The 15,466-nt window shown below is 45.2% G+C and overlaps 1 protein-coding gene across 1 annotated transcript in view; it reads left to right on the top strand.

Annotated features, from left to right (window-relative positions):
- Nucleotides 1-6,970, top strand: part of LOC117354557 (oocyte zinc finger protein XlCOF6-like) — a 29,264-nt gene extending 22,294 nt beyond the window's left edge. The window contains exon 5 of the mRNA XM_033932286.1: nt 4,381-6,970. Coding sequence (XP_033788177.1) covers nt 4,381-6,605 — 2,225 coding nt within the window. The 3' untranslated portion in view covers nt 6,606-6,970. The remainder of the gene's footprint in view (nt 1-4,380) is intronic.
- The last annotated feature ends 8,496 nt before the right edge of the window (nt 6,971-15,466 follow it).

The following is a 15,466-nucleotide window of genomic DNA, read 5'->3' as shown; positions in this document are numbered from 1 at the left end:
TCTATTCCGCCTGTACCTTGCAGTTCTAAGCGGATTACAGTAGAAGATAGCTGGACATTTCCAGGAAGTTATAATTTAGGGTCGGTTGCATAGTAGAGGCATTGGTGAGAGATAGAAGGAAGGGTGGAGAATTGAGGTTTACCGGTATTTGTAGGGAAGATGCAGTTTGGGGTAGGTTAATTGATAGAGTCATTGAGGAGATATTAGTAGAGGGGTAGAAGGTCAGCTGGAAATTTGCAAGGAGGAGGGAGGATGCGAGGGGGGGGTAAGAAGGCTGTATCCTCCTCATTTTTCATTGTATTGGTTGCTCTTTCCCTCTGGGCACTTGTTGCAGTGCCCCTGTATCAGTGTTTGTGATCTACGTATGTACGTGTTTCGTTTCTGATGACAAGTAGAAGTGTGTTTGGTTATTGTATTTTTCTGTTTTGTTTGGTATTGGTTTCATTTAGATAAATGCCAATTTATTTATTTGTATATATTTATTCAATTTTCTATTTCATTCTCCTAGGGGAGTTCAGAACGGTTTTCATTCATGTATTCATGTCCTCGAGTATTTTACCCTGTCTGTCCTGGGGCAATGGGGGATGGGCAATGAGGGAATTAAGTGACTTGCGCAGGGTCACAAGGAGCAGCGGGGGTTTGAACCCCCAACCTCAGCTTTAACCACTGCACCACTTTAGAAATCAAAATGTAGTAAAAGTGAGCCAGGTCTAGGACAGTCAACCCATTATGACATCACTGATGAGGTTGGCTCTTATTGGTGGAATGAGGCATTATGATGTCACAATACCAGCTCTGGTTATCAAAGGCTGAACCTTTTCACACTATTTATTTATTCAATTTTCTATACGGTTCTCCCAGGGGAGCTTAGAATGGTTTACGTATATTTATTCAGGTACTCAAGCGTTTTTCCCAGTGGGCTCACAATCTATCTAATGTACCTTGGGCAATGGGGGGATTAAATGACTTGCCCAGGGTCACAAGAGCAACGTGAGGTTTGAACCCAGAACCTCGGGGGCTGAGGCTGTAGCTTTAACCACTGCGCCACGCTCTCCCCCAATGAAAATCAAGATATGACTCGATGAGCAGGATGTAGGATGAGACCCACTTCTGCCTGGATAAGTACCACTGGACACTGGGCCTTTATATTCCAGTCCTTTATTAACAGCTTATCTTTAAATTATTAATACAAGGAGACAATTTATCTTTTCTTGTACAGCACTGCAGACTTGGAACGCCCTCCCTATGTTTTTACGGGAGGAGAAGGAGTTCGCGAAATTTAAAAATGAGTTGAAAACTTTTCTTTTTAAAGATGCATTCGCAAGTTAATCTTTTATCTTATTGTTTTGGTTTATTTTATTCCCCCTGTATGTCTTATTTCCCTTTTGTATTTTCCCTTGATGTCTCTTCTTTTCTTTACGAATTGTATTTCATCCCTCCTTACCTATTGTTTAGTAATGTTAATTTTTATCATAATAATTTTATTTATTAAATGTATGGACTGTTTTGTTCCCTAACATATGTAAATTTTAAGTGTACACCGCTTAGAAATTTGGGATTAAGCGGTTAATCAAGTCATCCAAGAAACTTGAAACTTGAACTTGAAACTTAAATAGTTGTGGACACATTCAAGATATTTTCTGCAACTTCTTCTGTCATATGTTCCATGTTACTTCACAAATTAGTCTCTGTTTTGGGAAATAGGTTGGAGACAAACCTGGCCCAGCAGTAGCCGTGTGTAATTGCTTCATCACTGTGGAAGAAACTCCCTGAAAAGCAGATTTTAATATGTCCTTATTCAGACCATCTTCAAAGCTCTTATGGGGAGAGTGTGGCGCAGTGGTTAAAGCTACCCTGAGATTGTGGGTTCAAACCTCACGCTGCTCCTTGCGGCCCTGGTCAAGTCACTGAATCCCCCCATTGCCCCAGGTACATTAGATAACATTGTGAGCCTGCTAAGACAGACAGGGAAAAATGCTGGAGTGCCTGAATAAATCTGAGCTCCCCTGGGAGAGAACAGTATAGAAAACTGAATGAATCCGCTATAATAAAACCCTTAGCACGCAGGCGCACTTCAATCTGTGTGCCTCCGTGATCCGTGACTCCATGCTGCCGCATGCACAGTAGGAGCCTGCATCAGTTTCGTTCTCGTAAGCGGCCATGGCTTCCCCTCTCCCACACCCCAGCCAGCCTGTGCCTCGATGAACGGCAAATGTCCAGGCCTCTAGGGGTCAAGGCACCGCTGCCAGGCGCACAGACAGCGGGTGTTAACATGACCGCGGCTCTTTGGTGTTGTGAAGGAGCTGGAGGTAAAAGGGAGGACAGCTTGCCTGAGAGAGACAGGGGAAGGTAAAAGTAAGGGAGAAGGGCTAGTGCTGGACAGGGGGAGAGACAGAAAGAAAGAAAGAAAGACAGACAGCGGGCAGGGAGAGAGACAGAAAGAAAGAAATGCCTAAGTTTACACATCTATTCTAACACCCGTTAATGTAACGGGCTAAAAAAACTAGTGAAATAAAGGCTGCTTACTTTACCTCATTGGGGATCCATCGTGAAGAAAAAAAACCAAAAATAAAACCCGCACGATTGCATTGTATATTCCAAAGCAAATAACTTTTTATTCTAGTAATAAGTATTATAGCAGCATTTAGCAAATCGGAAATAAATCAGTCTGGACATATACAATGGAGAGAAAAAAAAACACCTCATACAAACAGTGCCAGCATATTTCTGTAAGTATGGCGCAGCTTCTCTAAACTCTGCCAAAGCATGAGGGTTTTATACAGAAAGCTTCTTTGTCAGACCAGCCCCTGGCTGTGAATATGTATCACCCTATTGGAGCAGAAATACTGTCTATCTAGCCCTCTCCTAGTCCACTTCTCCAATCTTCCCTGGGGGGCCCTAGACAAGCATAGCTTCTGGAACTTTCTTCTTCTTGAAGTTTCCATTCTTCACACAGGTACATCAGTATCAGTGCCTCAGCGCATTAGCTTGGCATCACTTTATCAGTTCTTAGGTTCCCGGATGTGTCTTGCTGACTTGCATTTTCTTTCAGCACTGTCAAATAGCTCATTGTCTTTCCAGCACTGGTTGGTGTCCTTGAGAAACTTCACAGCAAGAAATCCACACACTCACATGCCACCCATTAACATCTCAGCATCTGAACTGAAACCAGTTTGTACAAGCCCGTGACTTCAGCAACTCCAGCAAAATGCAGGAACAGGTCTCACAACCTGTAAAAGTCTCCCGTAGGTTCCTGAAATCTATTTCAGTAGTAATTAAATAAACATCACCATTTCCAAGAGACATCTCATCATCTCACAGACTTGCAATATGGAGACAAAGGGTTCCTTTTACTAAGGTGCGCTGGCGGTTTTAGCACGCCCGCTAGACACTAACGCCTCCATAGAGCTTGCGTTAGTATTTTTCGTTTAGCACGGGGTTTGCGCGTGCTAATCTTCTGCGCGCACTAAAAACGCTAGCGCACCTTAGTAAAAGGGAGCCCAAAGGCTTCAAGAAATGTTGAGCAAGTAACAAACCCACCAGTGCTCAAGCCATGCTTAGAAAATCCCTTAATATGCTTGCTCGGCGATCGGTAGCATGGGATATTGCTATTTTTTGGGATTCTAGAACCTTGTTAACGCTTTTGGATTCTGGAATCTTGCTATTCTTTGGGATTCTGCATGGAATGTTGCTAATCTTTGGGTCTCTGCTAGGTAATTGTGACCTGATTTGGCCGCTGTAGAAACACGATACTGGGCCTAGTTAGACCATTACCGTATTTTTTCGCTTATAACGCGCCTACGTGTATAACGCGCGGGAACAAAGCATTTATGTAAAAAAAATTTCCGTGTAGCGCGCTCACGCGGTAAGCGGTCCTCATAGATGATACAGTCGATGCTGTTGTGATCCGTGCGGTGGCGACGCTGGGGTGCAGTAAACCTGGATGCGCCAGTTTGCAGCTAAAACTCCCTATTCCAATTATTCCCTATACTGTACCTTTTACCTTCAGGAGCGAGAGTTAACTTGATAGAAAGGGTCCCACATGTCTGACCTTTTGTCAGGTTACCTCAGAGGCTCTCAGTCGGGACCTGCACAATGCAACTGCTGTTAGACCCCATAGAGTTCCACTTGAAAAAAAAAAAATACAAGCTGGAAGGCATTATTGGGGTGGCAAATGACGTCTCTGGGTGTCGCCGAAAGTGGTATAAGCAATGTAAAAAAAAAAAAATTGTATAACACGCTCACATATATAACGCGCCTGCTTATTCCGTGTTTGTAAAATCTTGTATAGCGCGCGTGTTATATGCGTGAAAATACGGTATATCTTAGAAACCACCATTGTCTTCTAACATATGCTTGATACCTTCTGTTTATATCCAGCAGATCATCAGATCACACAAGAAAGGAAGACAGAAAAGAATCATTCAGAATATCCTGTCAAAATGGAAGCAAATCAAAGACATTCAGAAGAGGTCTGTAAGAATATCTCCCAGGGATTTAAGAGGATTAACACAAGGAATTGTGAGCAGGAATCAAAGGAGCAAAGAGACCCTGCAGGAGACTCGATGAATGGAGTCATTAAGTGCGAGAGAAATGACTTCCTTGAGCATCTGAGACACCTAGCAGAGACACCCTTCCAAACTAATAATAGTGATCAAGTCACTTCTAAACTCCACCAAGAAGGGGTGCAAGGAAAAATACACCAAAAAGAATCTACATGTATTGCATATGATAGGAGCATCAGTTTTATTTATCATAACTTTAATGAGAGCTTTCCCTTGATTTCAGAGCTCCAAATGCAGAAACGAAATCGCAGAAAGGAGAAACTATTTACATGTACTGAGTGTAATAAAAGCTTCACTCGGCTTTCAAGTCTGAAACGTCACCAGATGATCCACACGGGAGACAAACCATTTCCATGTACTGAGTGTAATAAATGCTTCACTCAACTTTCAAATCTAAAACTTCACCAAAAGATTCACACGGGAGACAAACTATTTCCATGTGCTGAGTGTAATAAAAGCTTCATTCAGCTTTCAGCTCTAAAACTTCACCAAAAGATCCACAGAGGAGACAAACCATTTTCATGTACTGAGTGTAATAAAAGCTTCACTCGGCTTTCAAGTCTGAAACGTCACAAAATGATCCACACGGGAGACAAACCATTTCCATGTACTGAGTGTAATAAATGCTTCAATCAACTTTCAAATCTAAAACTTCACCAAAAGATTCACACCGGAGACAAACCATTTCCATGTACTGAGTGTAATAAATGCTTCAATCAACTTTCAAATCTAAAACTTCACCAAATGATCCACAAGAGAGACCGACCATTTTCTTGTACTGAGTGTAATAAAAGCTTCATTTGGCTTTCAACTCTAAAACTACACCAGAAAATCCATATGGGAGACAAACCATTTTCTTGTACTGAGTGTGATAAAAGCTTCCCTCAGCTTTCAACTCTAAAACTACACAAAAAAATCCACACAGGAGATAAGCCATTTTCATGTGCTGAGTGTAATAAAGATTTCCCTCGGCTTTCAAGTCTGAAACGTCACCAAATGATCCACACAGGATACAAACCATTTCCATGTACTGACTGTAATAAATGCTTCACTCAACTTTCAAATCTAAAATTTCACCAAAAGATTCACACAGAAGACAAACTATTTCCATGTACTGAGTGTAATAAAAGCTTCATTCGGCTTTCAGGTCTAAAACTTCACCAAAAGATCCACAGAGGAGACAAACCATTTTCATGTACTGAGTGTAATAAAAACTTCACTCGGCTTTCAAGTCTGAAACGTCACCAAATGATCCACACGGGAGACAAACCATTTCCATGTACTGAGTGTAATAAATGCTTCAATCAACTTTCAAATCTAAAACTTCACCAAAAGATTCACACGGGAGACAAACTATTTCCATGTATTGAGTGTAATAAATGCTTCAATCAACTTTCAAATCTAAAACTTCACCAAAAGATTCACACGGAAGACAAACTATTTCCATGTACTGAGTGTAATAAATGCTTCAATCAACTTTCAAATCTAAAACTTCACCAAAAGATTCACACAGGAGACAAACTATTTCCATGTATTGAGTGTAATAAATGCTTCAATCAACTTTCAAATCTAAAACTTCACCAAAAGATTCACACGGAAGACAAACTATTTCCATGTACTGAGTGTAATAAAAGCTTCATTCAGCTGTCAGGTCTAAAATTTCACCAAAAGATCCACAGAGGAGACAAACCATTTTCATGTACTGAGTGTAATAAAAGCTTCACTCGGCTTTCAAGTCTGAAACGTCACCAAATGATCCACACGGGAGACAAACCATTTCCATGTACTGAGTGTAATAAATGCTTCAATCAACTTTCAAATCTAAAACTTCACCAAAAGATTCACACAGGAGACAAACTATTTCCATGTACTGATTGTAATAAAAGCTTCATTCGGCTTTCAGGTCTAAAACTTCACCAAAAGATCCACAGAGGAGACAAACAATTTCCATGTACTGAGTGTAATAAAAGCTTCACTTGGCTTTCAACTAAAATTACACCAAAAACTCCACACGGGAGACAAGCCATTTCCATGTACTGAGTGTAATAAAAGCTTCATTCGGCTTTCAGGTCTAAAACTTCACCAAAAGATCCACAGAGGAGACAAACCATTTTCATGCACCAAGTGTAATAAAAGCTTTGCTTGATTTTCATCTCTGAAAATTCACAAAAGGATTCACAGAGGATATGAACCATTTACTTGTACCGAGTGTAATAGAAGCTTCACTCAGCTTTCAATTCTAAAGATTCACCAAAAGAACCACATGGGAGACGTGAACTCTCAGGGGCGGGAAATTTCATGGCGACACCAGGAAATATTTCTTCACCGAAAGAGTGGTTGATCCTTGGAACGAGCTCCTGGTGCAGGTGATCGAGACAAACCGTGCAAAATTTAAGAGCAAATGGGATGCCCATGTGAGATCCCTTAGAGGGTTAAGCCAAGGGAACCTGTCACCAGGAGTAGGATCCCTAGGATAGTAGACTTGGGGGTGGGTCAGTAGAGTGGGCAGACCTGATGGGCTATGGCCCTTATCTGCCGTCATCTTCTATGTTTCTATACATTTAATTGGATCCCTGCAGATCAAAGAGATAATTTAAAAACATAGAAACATGATGGCTGATAAAGGCCTAATGGCCCATCTAATCTGCCCAGCTGAGTCCAAGAAGCTCTGGCAGAAAAATTCAGAAATATTTCCCATCATGCTGTAGGGCCACAACCTTTTTATGTGCATATGAGGTCATAATCACACCATCATGGATTCTGCTGGACTTGTTATTAAGGCCAAGGTTATAAAGCCAGAATATGAAGAATGAATATGGGCATTCTTCTTTGTTTTCTACTGTGTACATGCTGCAAACGTAGTACCAGGGATTTTTTCAGCATTCAGTTTGGTTATGAAAACCTTAAAGAGACACAAATTTGTGTTATCTACAGTCATTGTACAACTACATTCCTTATTTTCCTTCTGTCTCTCCTCACTGAGGGCATGATTCATCTGTCACCAGATTGCAAATTGTCTGGCTGTGCCAATGTCGGTGGGCTACAACTCCTCCAGAGAGGCAATTTTAAAGTATGCAGGGATTTACATAGAACACTGATAACACAATGAAATTAATAACTGTAAGCACAAAGAACTTGGCAAATACAAAAAAACACCCCAATAACCTTAAAAAAACAATCTTCACTTCCATATCGAGCCTGACTGAACCTTGAATTTTTGGTTTCTGCTGAAACTGAATCTGCAAACAAAAAAAACAAAAGACTTGTGGAGAGTTGATGTCCAAGATGAAGGCTTTATTAGAACAAATAGATAATCCACATAAAAATGTCTAGGGTCCGAACCACTGGAAACATATGGACCCAACACAGTCTTTGTTTCAACACAGTTGTCTTCTTTAGGGGTCCCTATAAGTCCTATGAACAGGCTTATGGATTAAATAAAAAATCGAAAACCTCTGCGCTGGTGAGATATACTCGATAGCGAAGTAGAGTGGGCTCAACTTTCTTGTTGTTTCGAAACTGAATCTGCAACTGAAATTGGCTGCTTGGTTATTCTGTTGTTACTTCAGGCCACTTCTTTGGTGTGATGTTTTATTCAAATGTTTACATCTGGAGGGAGTTTATTCTGCTTCTTAATTGTGCTATACAGAGTCTTTGAATAAATCTCCAGATTGTTTCTGTTTGGTCTAAATTACTACATGAACAGGCTACATTCCCCCTCAGCTCTTCCTCTATCTCTGGTGAAGGTCAAGGAAAAACAACTACCAGACACAAAAGTGTATTTTAAACATTCAAGGCCTTGGGATTGTTTTGGCATCCTACTAACTGGTAGGACAACAACCAAAAGTCTCCTCAAATTACAAGTCACTGGCTACTTTATTGAGATTATGACATTATCAGTTAATTCATTATTAAACATATGTAGTTGGTACATCTTCCAATTAGATTACAATTGCTTTACTAGGATCCAATTACAAGTTGCATACTTCAGCAATATTTTATTGGTCTTATTCAAGTCACATGGTTTCTGGTTAATCATACTTCATTAGACATTTTCCTTAGCAACAATAATGATTTAATTATCACATGCTATTGAATCACAAGACATCCCAGCAGACCTACGTGCAATACCGGGGATCTCAAGGTAAACAGCTAAGTTTTGCTTTCCAAGCATTATTAAGGGAACAGTGTGAAAAAAATATGTTTTTATAAACAGATATTACCAGGTCAGTTATAGAAATAGGCGGAGAAATGGCAGATGAAGTTTAATGTGGAAAAGTGCAAAGTAATGCATTTAGGCAGAAAGAACAAGGAACACAAGTATAAAATGTCAGGTGCAACTCTGGGTAAGAGTGAACAGGAAAAGGACCTGGGTGTACTGATAGATAGGACCCTGAAGCCGTCGGCACAATGTGCAGCGGCGGCAAAGAAAGCAAATAGAATGTTGGGCATGATAAAGAAAGGAATCACGAGTAGATCGGAGAAAGTTATATGCCGCTTTATAGAGCAAAGGTCAGACCACACCTGGAATACTGTGTCCAACATTGGTCTCCCAACCTAAAGAAGGATATAAAACTGCTGGAGAGGGTGCAGAGACGAGCGACGAAGCTAATAAAAAGTATGGAGAACTTGGAATACAAGGAATGACTGAAGAGACTGGGATTGTTCTCCCTTGAGAAGAGGAGACTGCAGGGGGATATGATCGAGACTTTAAAAATACTGAAAGGAATCGACAAAATAGAGCAGGAAAAAAAGTTATTTACAATGTCCAGTGTGTCATGGACAAGAGGACATGGACTGAAACTGAGGGGGTATAAGTCCAGGACAAATATCAGGAAGTTCTTCACGCAGTGAGTGGTGGACACCTGGAATACTCTCCTGGAGGAGGTTATTGTGGAATCCACCGTTCCCGGATTTAAATACAAACTAGATGCACATCTCCTTACGAGAGGCATAGAGGGATATGGGTGACTAGAATTACTGGGGCTCCGCGTGTGCAGATCGCCGGACTTGATGGACCGATGGTCTGATCCGGAGATGGCAGTTCTTATGTTATGTTCTTAGGTCAGTCTGACCCCTAGCATGTGTTCTGTTATTCATAAGTTGTTTTTATGACTTTTAGCTACAGTCAACTGTTAGGTTATGATTGTTAGACACTTACTTTGTCCTGTATCAGATATTTTCTCTTTGCTTCACTGTAACATGAAAATGTGTACTCTGCATGCTGTGTCTATACTATGCTGTATCCAACACTCCGAAGCAATTCTGTCATTCAGCTTCATCTTTTTATATATACATATTAGTGTCTTTCAGGTTCCCAGACAAGGGGTGTCTCATACATATGGGATTATGCCCCTCCCCCTTATATCAATAAAATACGTTGATGGAAGGATAATAAATGAATATTTTGAGAGGATAATATCAATTCAATACACAGAGGAGATGGTACACTGTTAACCAACACCAATAAATCCACTCAAATAAATTTGTCTTCAGACCCCCCTTATATCCTGCTCAATACAATTATCACCATCAGTCTCCCCCATTTGATTCCAGGAAGGAATCACGCATTCGCCCCTCTATGTCAATCCTGTATATACTTTCCAGGTAAGTGCACTTTCCGATGTCACTGTGGAGACCGTCTCAACTATCAACAGTGACCTGTCCACAGACAGTGGCTACCTTCATGGAACTCTGTCAGGACAAACAAGTACTTTTTGGGTAAATTTATGCCTAAGGGCCAACGATCTATTTTACCTTTGTTTATCCAGTGGGTGTTTCATGTCTGGGTCTGTTTGACACAGCTCCTGTGGTGACTCTGATTACCTGGGGCTTGTTTCAACAGCTTGAGGATACCTTAGGGGATCAGACCTTACTGCGCATTAATCCTTGTGCTGCGTCACTGGTTGCATACGCTAACCAGAGCATGGAGACTGGTTCAGATTTGGCTTTGCAGCTTGGAAAAATGACTGTTAAAACATCCTGTGATTATCACCACCAAGTCCAGGTAAGGAATTCTAGATTAGAAATGAACTCTTGATGAGGCTGAGGCCTATTCTGGACCATTTCCAGGAGGTGGTCTGGGCCCAAGTTACCCACCCTATTCCTTATGGGAAGGTGAGGCACATGAGCAGAGTGAGAGGTTCCAACTATGTTGAGCGTAAGGACACTTCTATTTAAATACATTTTCAGCAATAGGCTTGGTACTGAGGTATGTTACTGCCCCGGTGGGGGGTTGTTGGTTATGATGAATCAATCCAGAAAGATCTGATATGACATTGTCCTTGAGGTGGATCATTTGGAGATTGCTCTGAAAGACTCTCTGCAATGGCCCAGCTGCGGGCCACCACCTAAGCGCCCTCTTCTACTCTTCCCAGTTCTCTTCCCTCGCAGGGTGGAAGTCAGTGAAGAAACAAAAGCAATTGCAAGCAAGTCCCTTGCTCCAGCCTTCATGCCTGCACCTCCAGCTTCCCCTAACACAAGAGCTATTTCCTCACACCGTAAAGGAAAGCAAACAAGTACATGAAGGCAGAATTTAATACCATTGTGCCCACATACCTTTCCCAGCTTCAACCTTCAAAGGACTTGCAAGCTGACTGCAAAGGCTTTGGAAATTTACCTGACAGAACAAGAAAGGTACTTGGTTAATAAGATGATACCGTAACAATTGAGCGCAGGACAAAAGCGCTCTGACAAAGTCACGCTGACGGTCCCGCTTTAAAGCTTTACTGTTACCGCTGTGAGGGGGGTATGAGGGAAACCCCCTCCAGTACATGAACAAGTCCTCGTGCTCCCGTTTGGGGGGGAACCCCCCCCCCAAGTACACTGAAAACTTCAGTTTTCCTTTCAGTTTTTGGTGGTAGGTTTTCAGTGTAGTGGGAGGGGTCCCCCCCCAAAGGGAGCGCGATAACTTGTACTTGTAACCCTCACAGCGGTAACGGTAAGGCTTTAAAGTGATGGGACCGGCGCTGCGTATACGTCTTGTGCGCAATTGTTGGCACGCCTTTGTCGGGCCACCAATAAAGACTGGCTGAAGGTAGAGAGAACATAAAGCACAGTTACTTACCGTAACAGGTGTTATCCAGGGACAGCAGGCATATATTCTCACATGTGGGTGACGTCATCTACGGAGCCCCGATGCGGGTGACGTCATCTACGGAGCCCCAATGCGGAAGCATTTTCAAGCAAACTTGATTGAAGATTTAAGTTTGCTCTGCTGCTCCACGCATGCGTGCCTTCCTGCTCCACTAGGGGGTGCATCCCCTCGTGGTCTCCAGTTCACTTAACTAGCCAAGAAGCCAACCTCGGGGAGGTGGGTGGGTTGTGAGAATATATGCCTGCTGTCCCTGGATAACACCTGTTACGGTAAGTAACTGTGCTTTATCCCAGGACAAGCAGGCATGATATTCTCACATGTGGGTGACCTCCAAGCTTACTGAAGGGATGGAGGGAAGTTGGCAATTTAAGCAAATAGATTTCGCAACACCGATTGGCCGAACCGGCCATCGCTTCTGGACAGGGAGTCCAGACAGTAGTGGGAGGTGAAGGTATGAACCGAAGACCACGTGGCAGCCTTGCAGATTTCCTCAATAGGTGTGGACCTGAGGAAGGCTACGGAGGCTGCCATCGCTCGGACTTTGTGTCCCGTTACTCGACCATGCAGCGCGAGACCAGCCTGAGCGTAGCAAAAGGAGATGCAATCGGCCAACCAGTTGGACAAGGTGCGTTTGGAAACTGGGTGACCTAACCGGTTTGGGTCGAAGGACAAAAACAGTTGTGGGACTTTCCGGTGTGGCTGAGTGCGTTGGAGGTAAAAGGCCAACGCTCTTTTGCAGTCAAGAGTGTGGAGCGCCACTTCTCCGGGGTGAGAGTGGGGCTTGGGAAAAAACACAGGTAAGACAATGGACTGATTGAGATGGAAATCAGACACTACTTTAGGTAGGAACTTTGGATGGGTGCGGAGTACCACCTTGTCGTGATGGAATACCGTGAAGGGTGGGTCCGCTACCAGAGCTTGTAGCTCACTAACCCGCCGTGCGGACGTGAGCGCGAGTAGGAAAATTACCTTCCAAGTGAGGAATTTTGGATGGCATTTGTCTAGGGGCTCAAATGGAGGTTTCATTAGTTGAGCCAGAACCACGTTAAGGTCCCAAACCAGCGGGGGAGGTTTGAGAGGGGGGTGGACGTTCAGCAGGCCCTTCATGAAGCGAGTGACTAAGGGATGGAGCGAGAGGGCTTTCCCTTCCAGGGGCTGATGAAAGGCCGCAATCGCACTGAGGTGTACTCGAATGGAGTTGGTCTTTAGGCCGGAATGAGATAGTTGAAGTAGATAGTCAAGGACCAGGGGGACGGAGACCGACACCGGGTCCTGGCTGTGGGAGGAGCACCAGGTTGAGAATCTGGTCCACTTTTGGGAGTAGCAGGTTCTCGTCGAGGTTTTTCTAGAGGCCTCCAATATCTCCTTGACTGATTGAGACACGGGGAGAGCAGTCAGGGGGAGAGAAACCAAGCATTCAGATGAAGAGATTGAAGATTGGGATGTAACAGTGAACCCTGACCCTGTGACAGTAGAGAGGGAAACAGAGGCAGAGGCAGTGGATCTCTGACACTGAGTTGAAGTAGAAGGGAAAACCACGGCTGGCGTGGCCAGCGAGGGGCAATCAGGATCAGGGTGGCTTGTACTGTTTTCAGGTGGACAAGCGTCCGCAGTATCAGAGGAAATGGCGGGAACGCGTACAGGAACCTTCCCTCCCAATCGAGGAGGAAGGCGTCGGCCTCGAGCCGGTCCGGGGAGTATATCCGGGAGCAGAATAGAGGCAGCTTGTGATTGTGAGGGGACGCGAACAGGTCTATTTGAGGCGTCCCCCACCGTTCGAACACTCCTCGTAGGGCCTGAGAGTGTAGTGACCACTCGTGTGGCTGGAGGAGGCGGCTGAGTCTGTCCGCCAGGCAGTTTTGTTCTCCTTGTATGTACACCGCCCGAAGGAAGGTGTTGTTGGAGATTGCCCATTTCCAGAGGCGCAGGGCTTCCCGGCAAAGGGGCCAAGACCCTGTGCCCCCTTGTTTGTTTACGTAGTACATCGCTACTTGATTGTCGGTTCGGATGAGAACCACTCGGTCGCGGAGCAGATGTTGGAAGGCTACTGCTGCGAGGTAGATGGCCCGAAGTTCTAGCACGTTGATGTGGCAGCGGCGGTCTTGTGCTGACCACATTCCTTGGGTGCGCAGGCCGTCCAGATGGGCTCCCCAAGCGTACTCCGACGAGTCCGTGGTGAGTACCTTGCTGTGGGGTGGGGTGAGGAAGAGCAAACCTTTGGAAAGATTTGAAGAGTCGGCCCACCAGAGGAGCGATCGTTGCAATGAAGGAGTCACTGTCACGGAGTGGTCGATCGGGTCCCGGTCTTGACGCCATTGAGACGCCAGGGTCCATTGAGGGATTCTCAGATGGAGGCGGGCGAAGGGTGTGACATGGACGGTGGAGGCCATGTGGCCCAGGAGGGTCATCATCTGTCGGGCTGATACTGAGGTCAGCCGAGAGATCCTTCGGCTCAGACTTACTAACGCCCCCAGGCGCGGAGGGGGGAGGAAGGAACGGAGGCGAACCGTGTCCAGCGTGGCCCCGATGAACTGTAGGGATTGCGAGGGGCGTAGTTGAGATTTTGGGAAGTTTATTTCGAACCCCAGACTTTGTAGATAGGTAATAGTCTGTTGGGTCGCTGAGATAACCCCTTCTTTGGACGGGGCTTTGATTAGCCAGTCGTCCAGGTAGGGGAATACCTGGAGGCCCTGGGAGCGTAAGGTTGCTGCTACCACCACGAGGCACTTGGTGAAGACCCGAGGTGATGATGCTAGTCCGAAGGGGAGGACTCGGTATTGTAGGTGCCAGTCCCCTACTTGGAAACGCAAAAACTTGCGGTGAGCGGGGTGCACTGGGACATGTGTGTACGCCTCCTTGAGATCGAGGGAGCAGAGCCAGTCGCCCTCGTCGATCAGGGGGTAGAGTGTTGGTAGTGAGAGCATCCGAAACTTTTCCCGTATCAGGAATTTGTTGAGGCGTCTCAAGTCTAGTATTGGGCGTAGGTCTCCCGTTTTTTTCGGTACCAGAAAGTAACGGGAGTAGAAGCCCTTCCCCCGTTGGTCGGGGGGGACCTTCTCCACTGCTCTCAGGCGAAGCAGGTCTCGAGCTTCGGAGAGGAGTAGAGGTAGCTGAGTCCTGTTGGGAGGGCAATTCCTTGGGGGATTGTCCGGGGGAATGGCCCGAAAGTTGAGAGAGTACCCTGATGAGATCACGCCAAGGACCCATGCGTCCGACGTGAGTTGTTCCCAGCGAGGGTAAAAGGCTTTGAGTCGACCTCCGATGGGAAGGCGGCCTGGGACTATGACGGAGGGGGCCCGCCCCCTTCCGCGTGTCCCGTCAAAAGGACGGGGATGGTTTGGTGGTCGCGGGCGGTTGGGACTTGGGCATGGCCCTGTGATGGGCTTGCGGACGTCTGGGTGGGGGCCGCGAGAAAGCAGGGGTGGACTTTTGTGGGTAGCGGCGCGGAGGGGCCCTGTATGGCCTGGGCGCTGGCGGTTTGGGCTTTTGCCGGACAAGGGAGGCAAATGAGCGTTCATGTTCGGAGAGGCGTTTTGTCGCCGCCTCGATAGTGTCATCGAACAATTCCTTTCCCACGCAGGGGAGGTTAGCCAACCGGTCCTGTAAGTTGGGGTCCATGTCGACCAGGCGCAGCCAAGCTAGTCGGCGCATGGCGATAGCGAAGGCTGCTTCTCTGGAGGAGAGTTCGAAGCCATCGTAGGCCGCGTGGAATAGATGAAGGCGCAGGTTGGAGAGGGACTCTAAAAGCAGGCCGAACGTTTCCTGCCGGGAGGCCGGTAGGTCAGTCTCAAAGGCTCTCAATAGT

The sequence above is a fragment of the Geotrypetes seraphini genome, chromosome 2 (assembly GCF_902459505.1).
Source record: "Geotrypetes seraphini chromosome 2, aGeoSer1.1, whole genome shotgun sequence".
Classification (NCBI taxonomy): Eukaryota; Metazoa; Chordata; class Amphibia; order Gymnophiona; family Dermophiidae; genus Geotrypetes; species Geotrypetes seraphini.
Note: the sequence above shows the minus strand (reverse complement) of the source record. Positions and strands in the feature narration are given on the sequence as shown.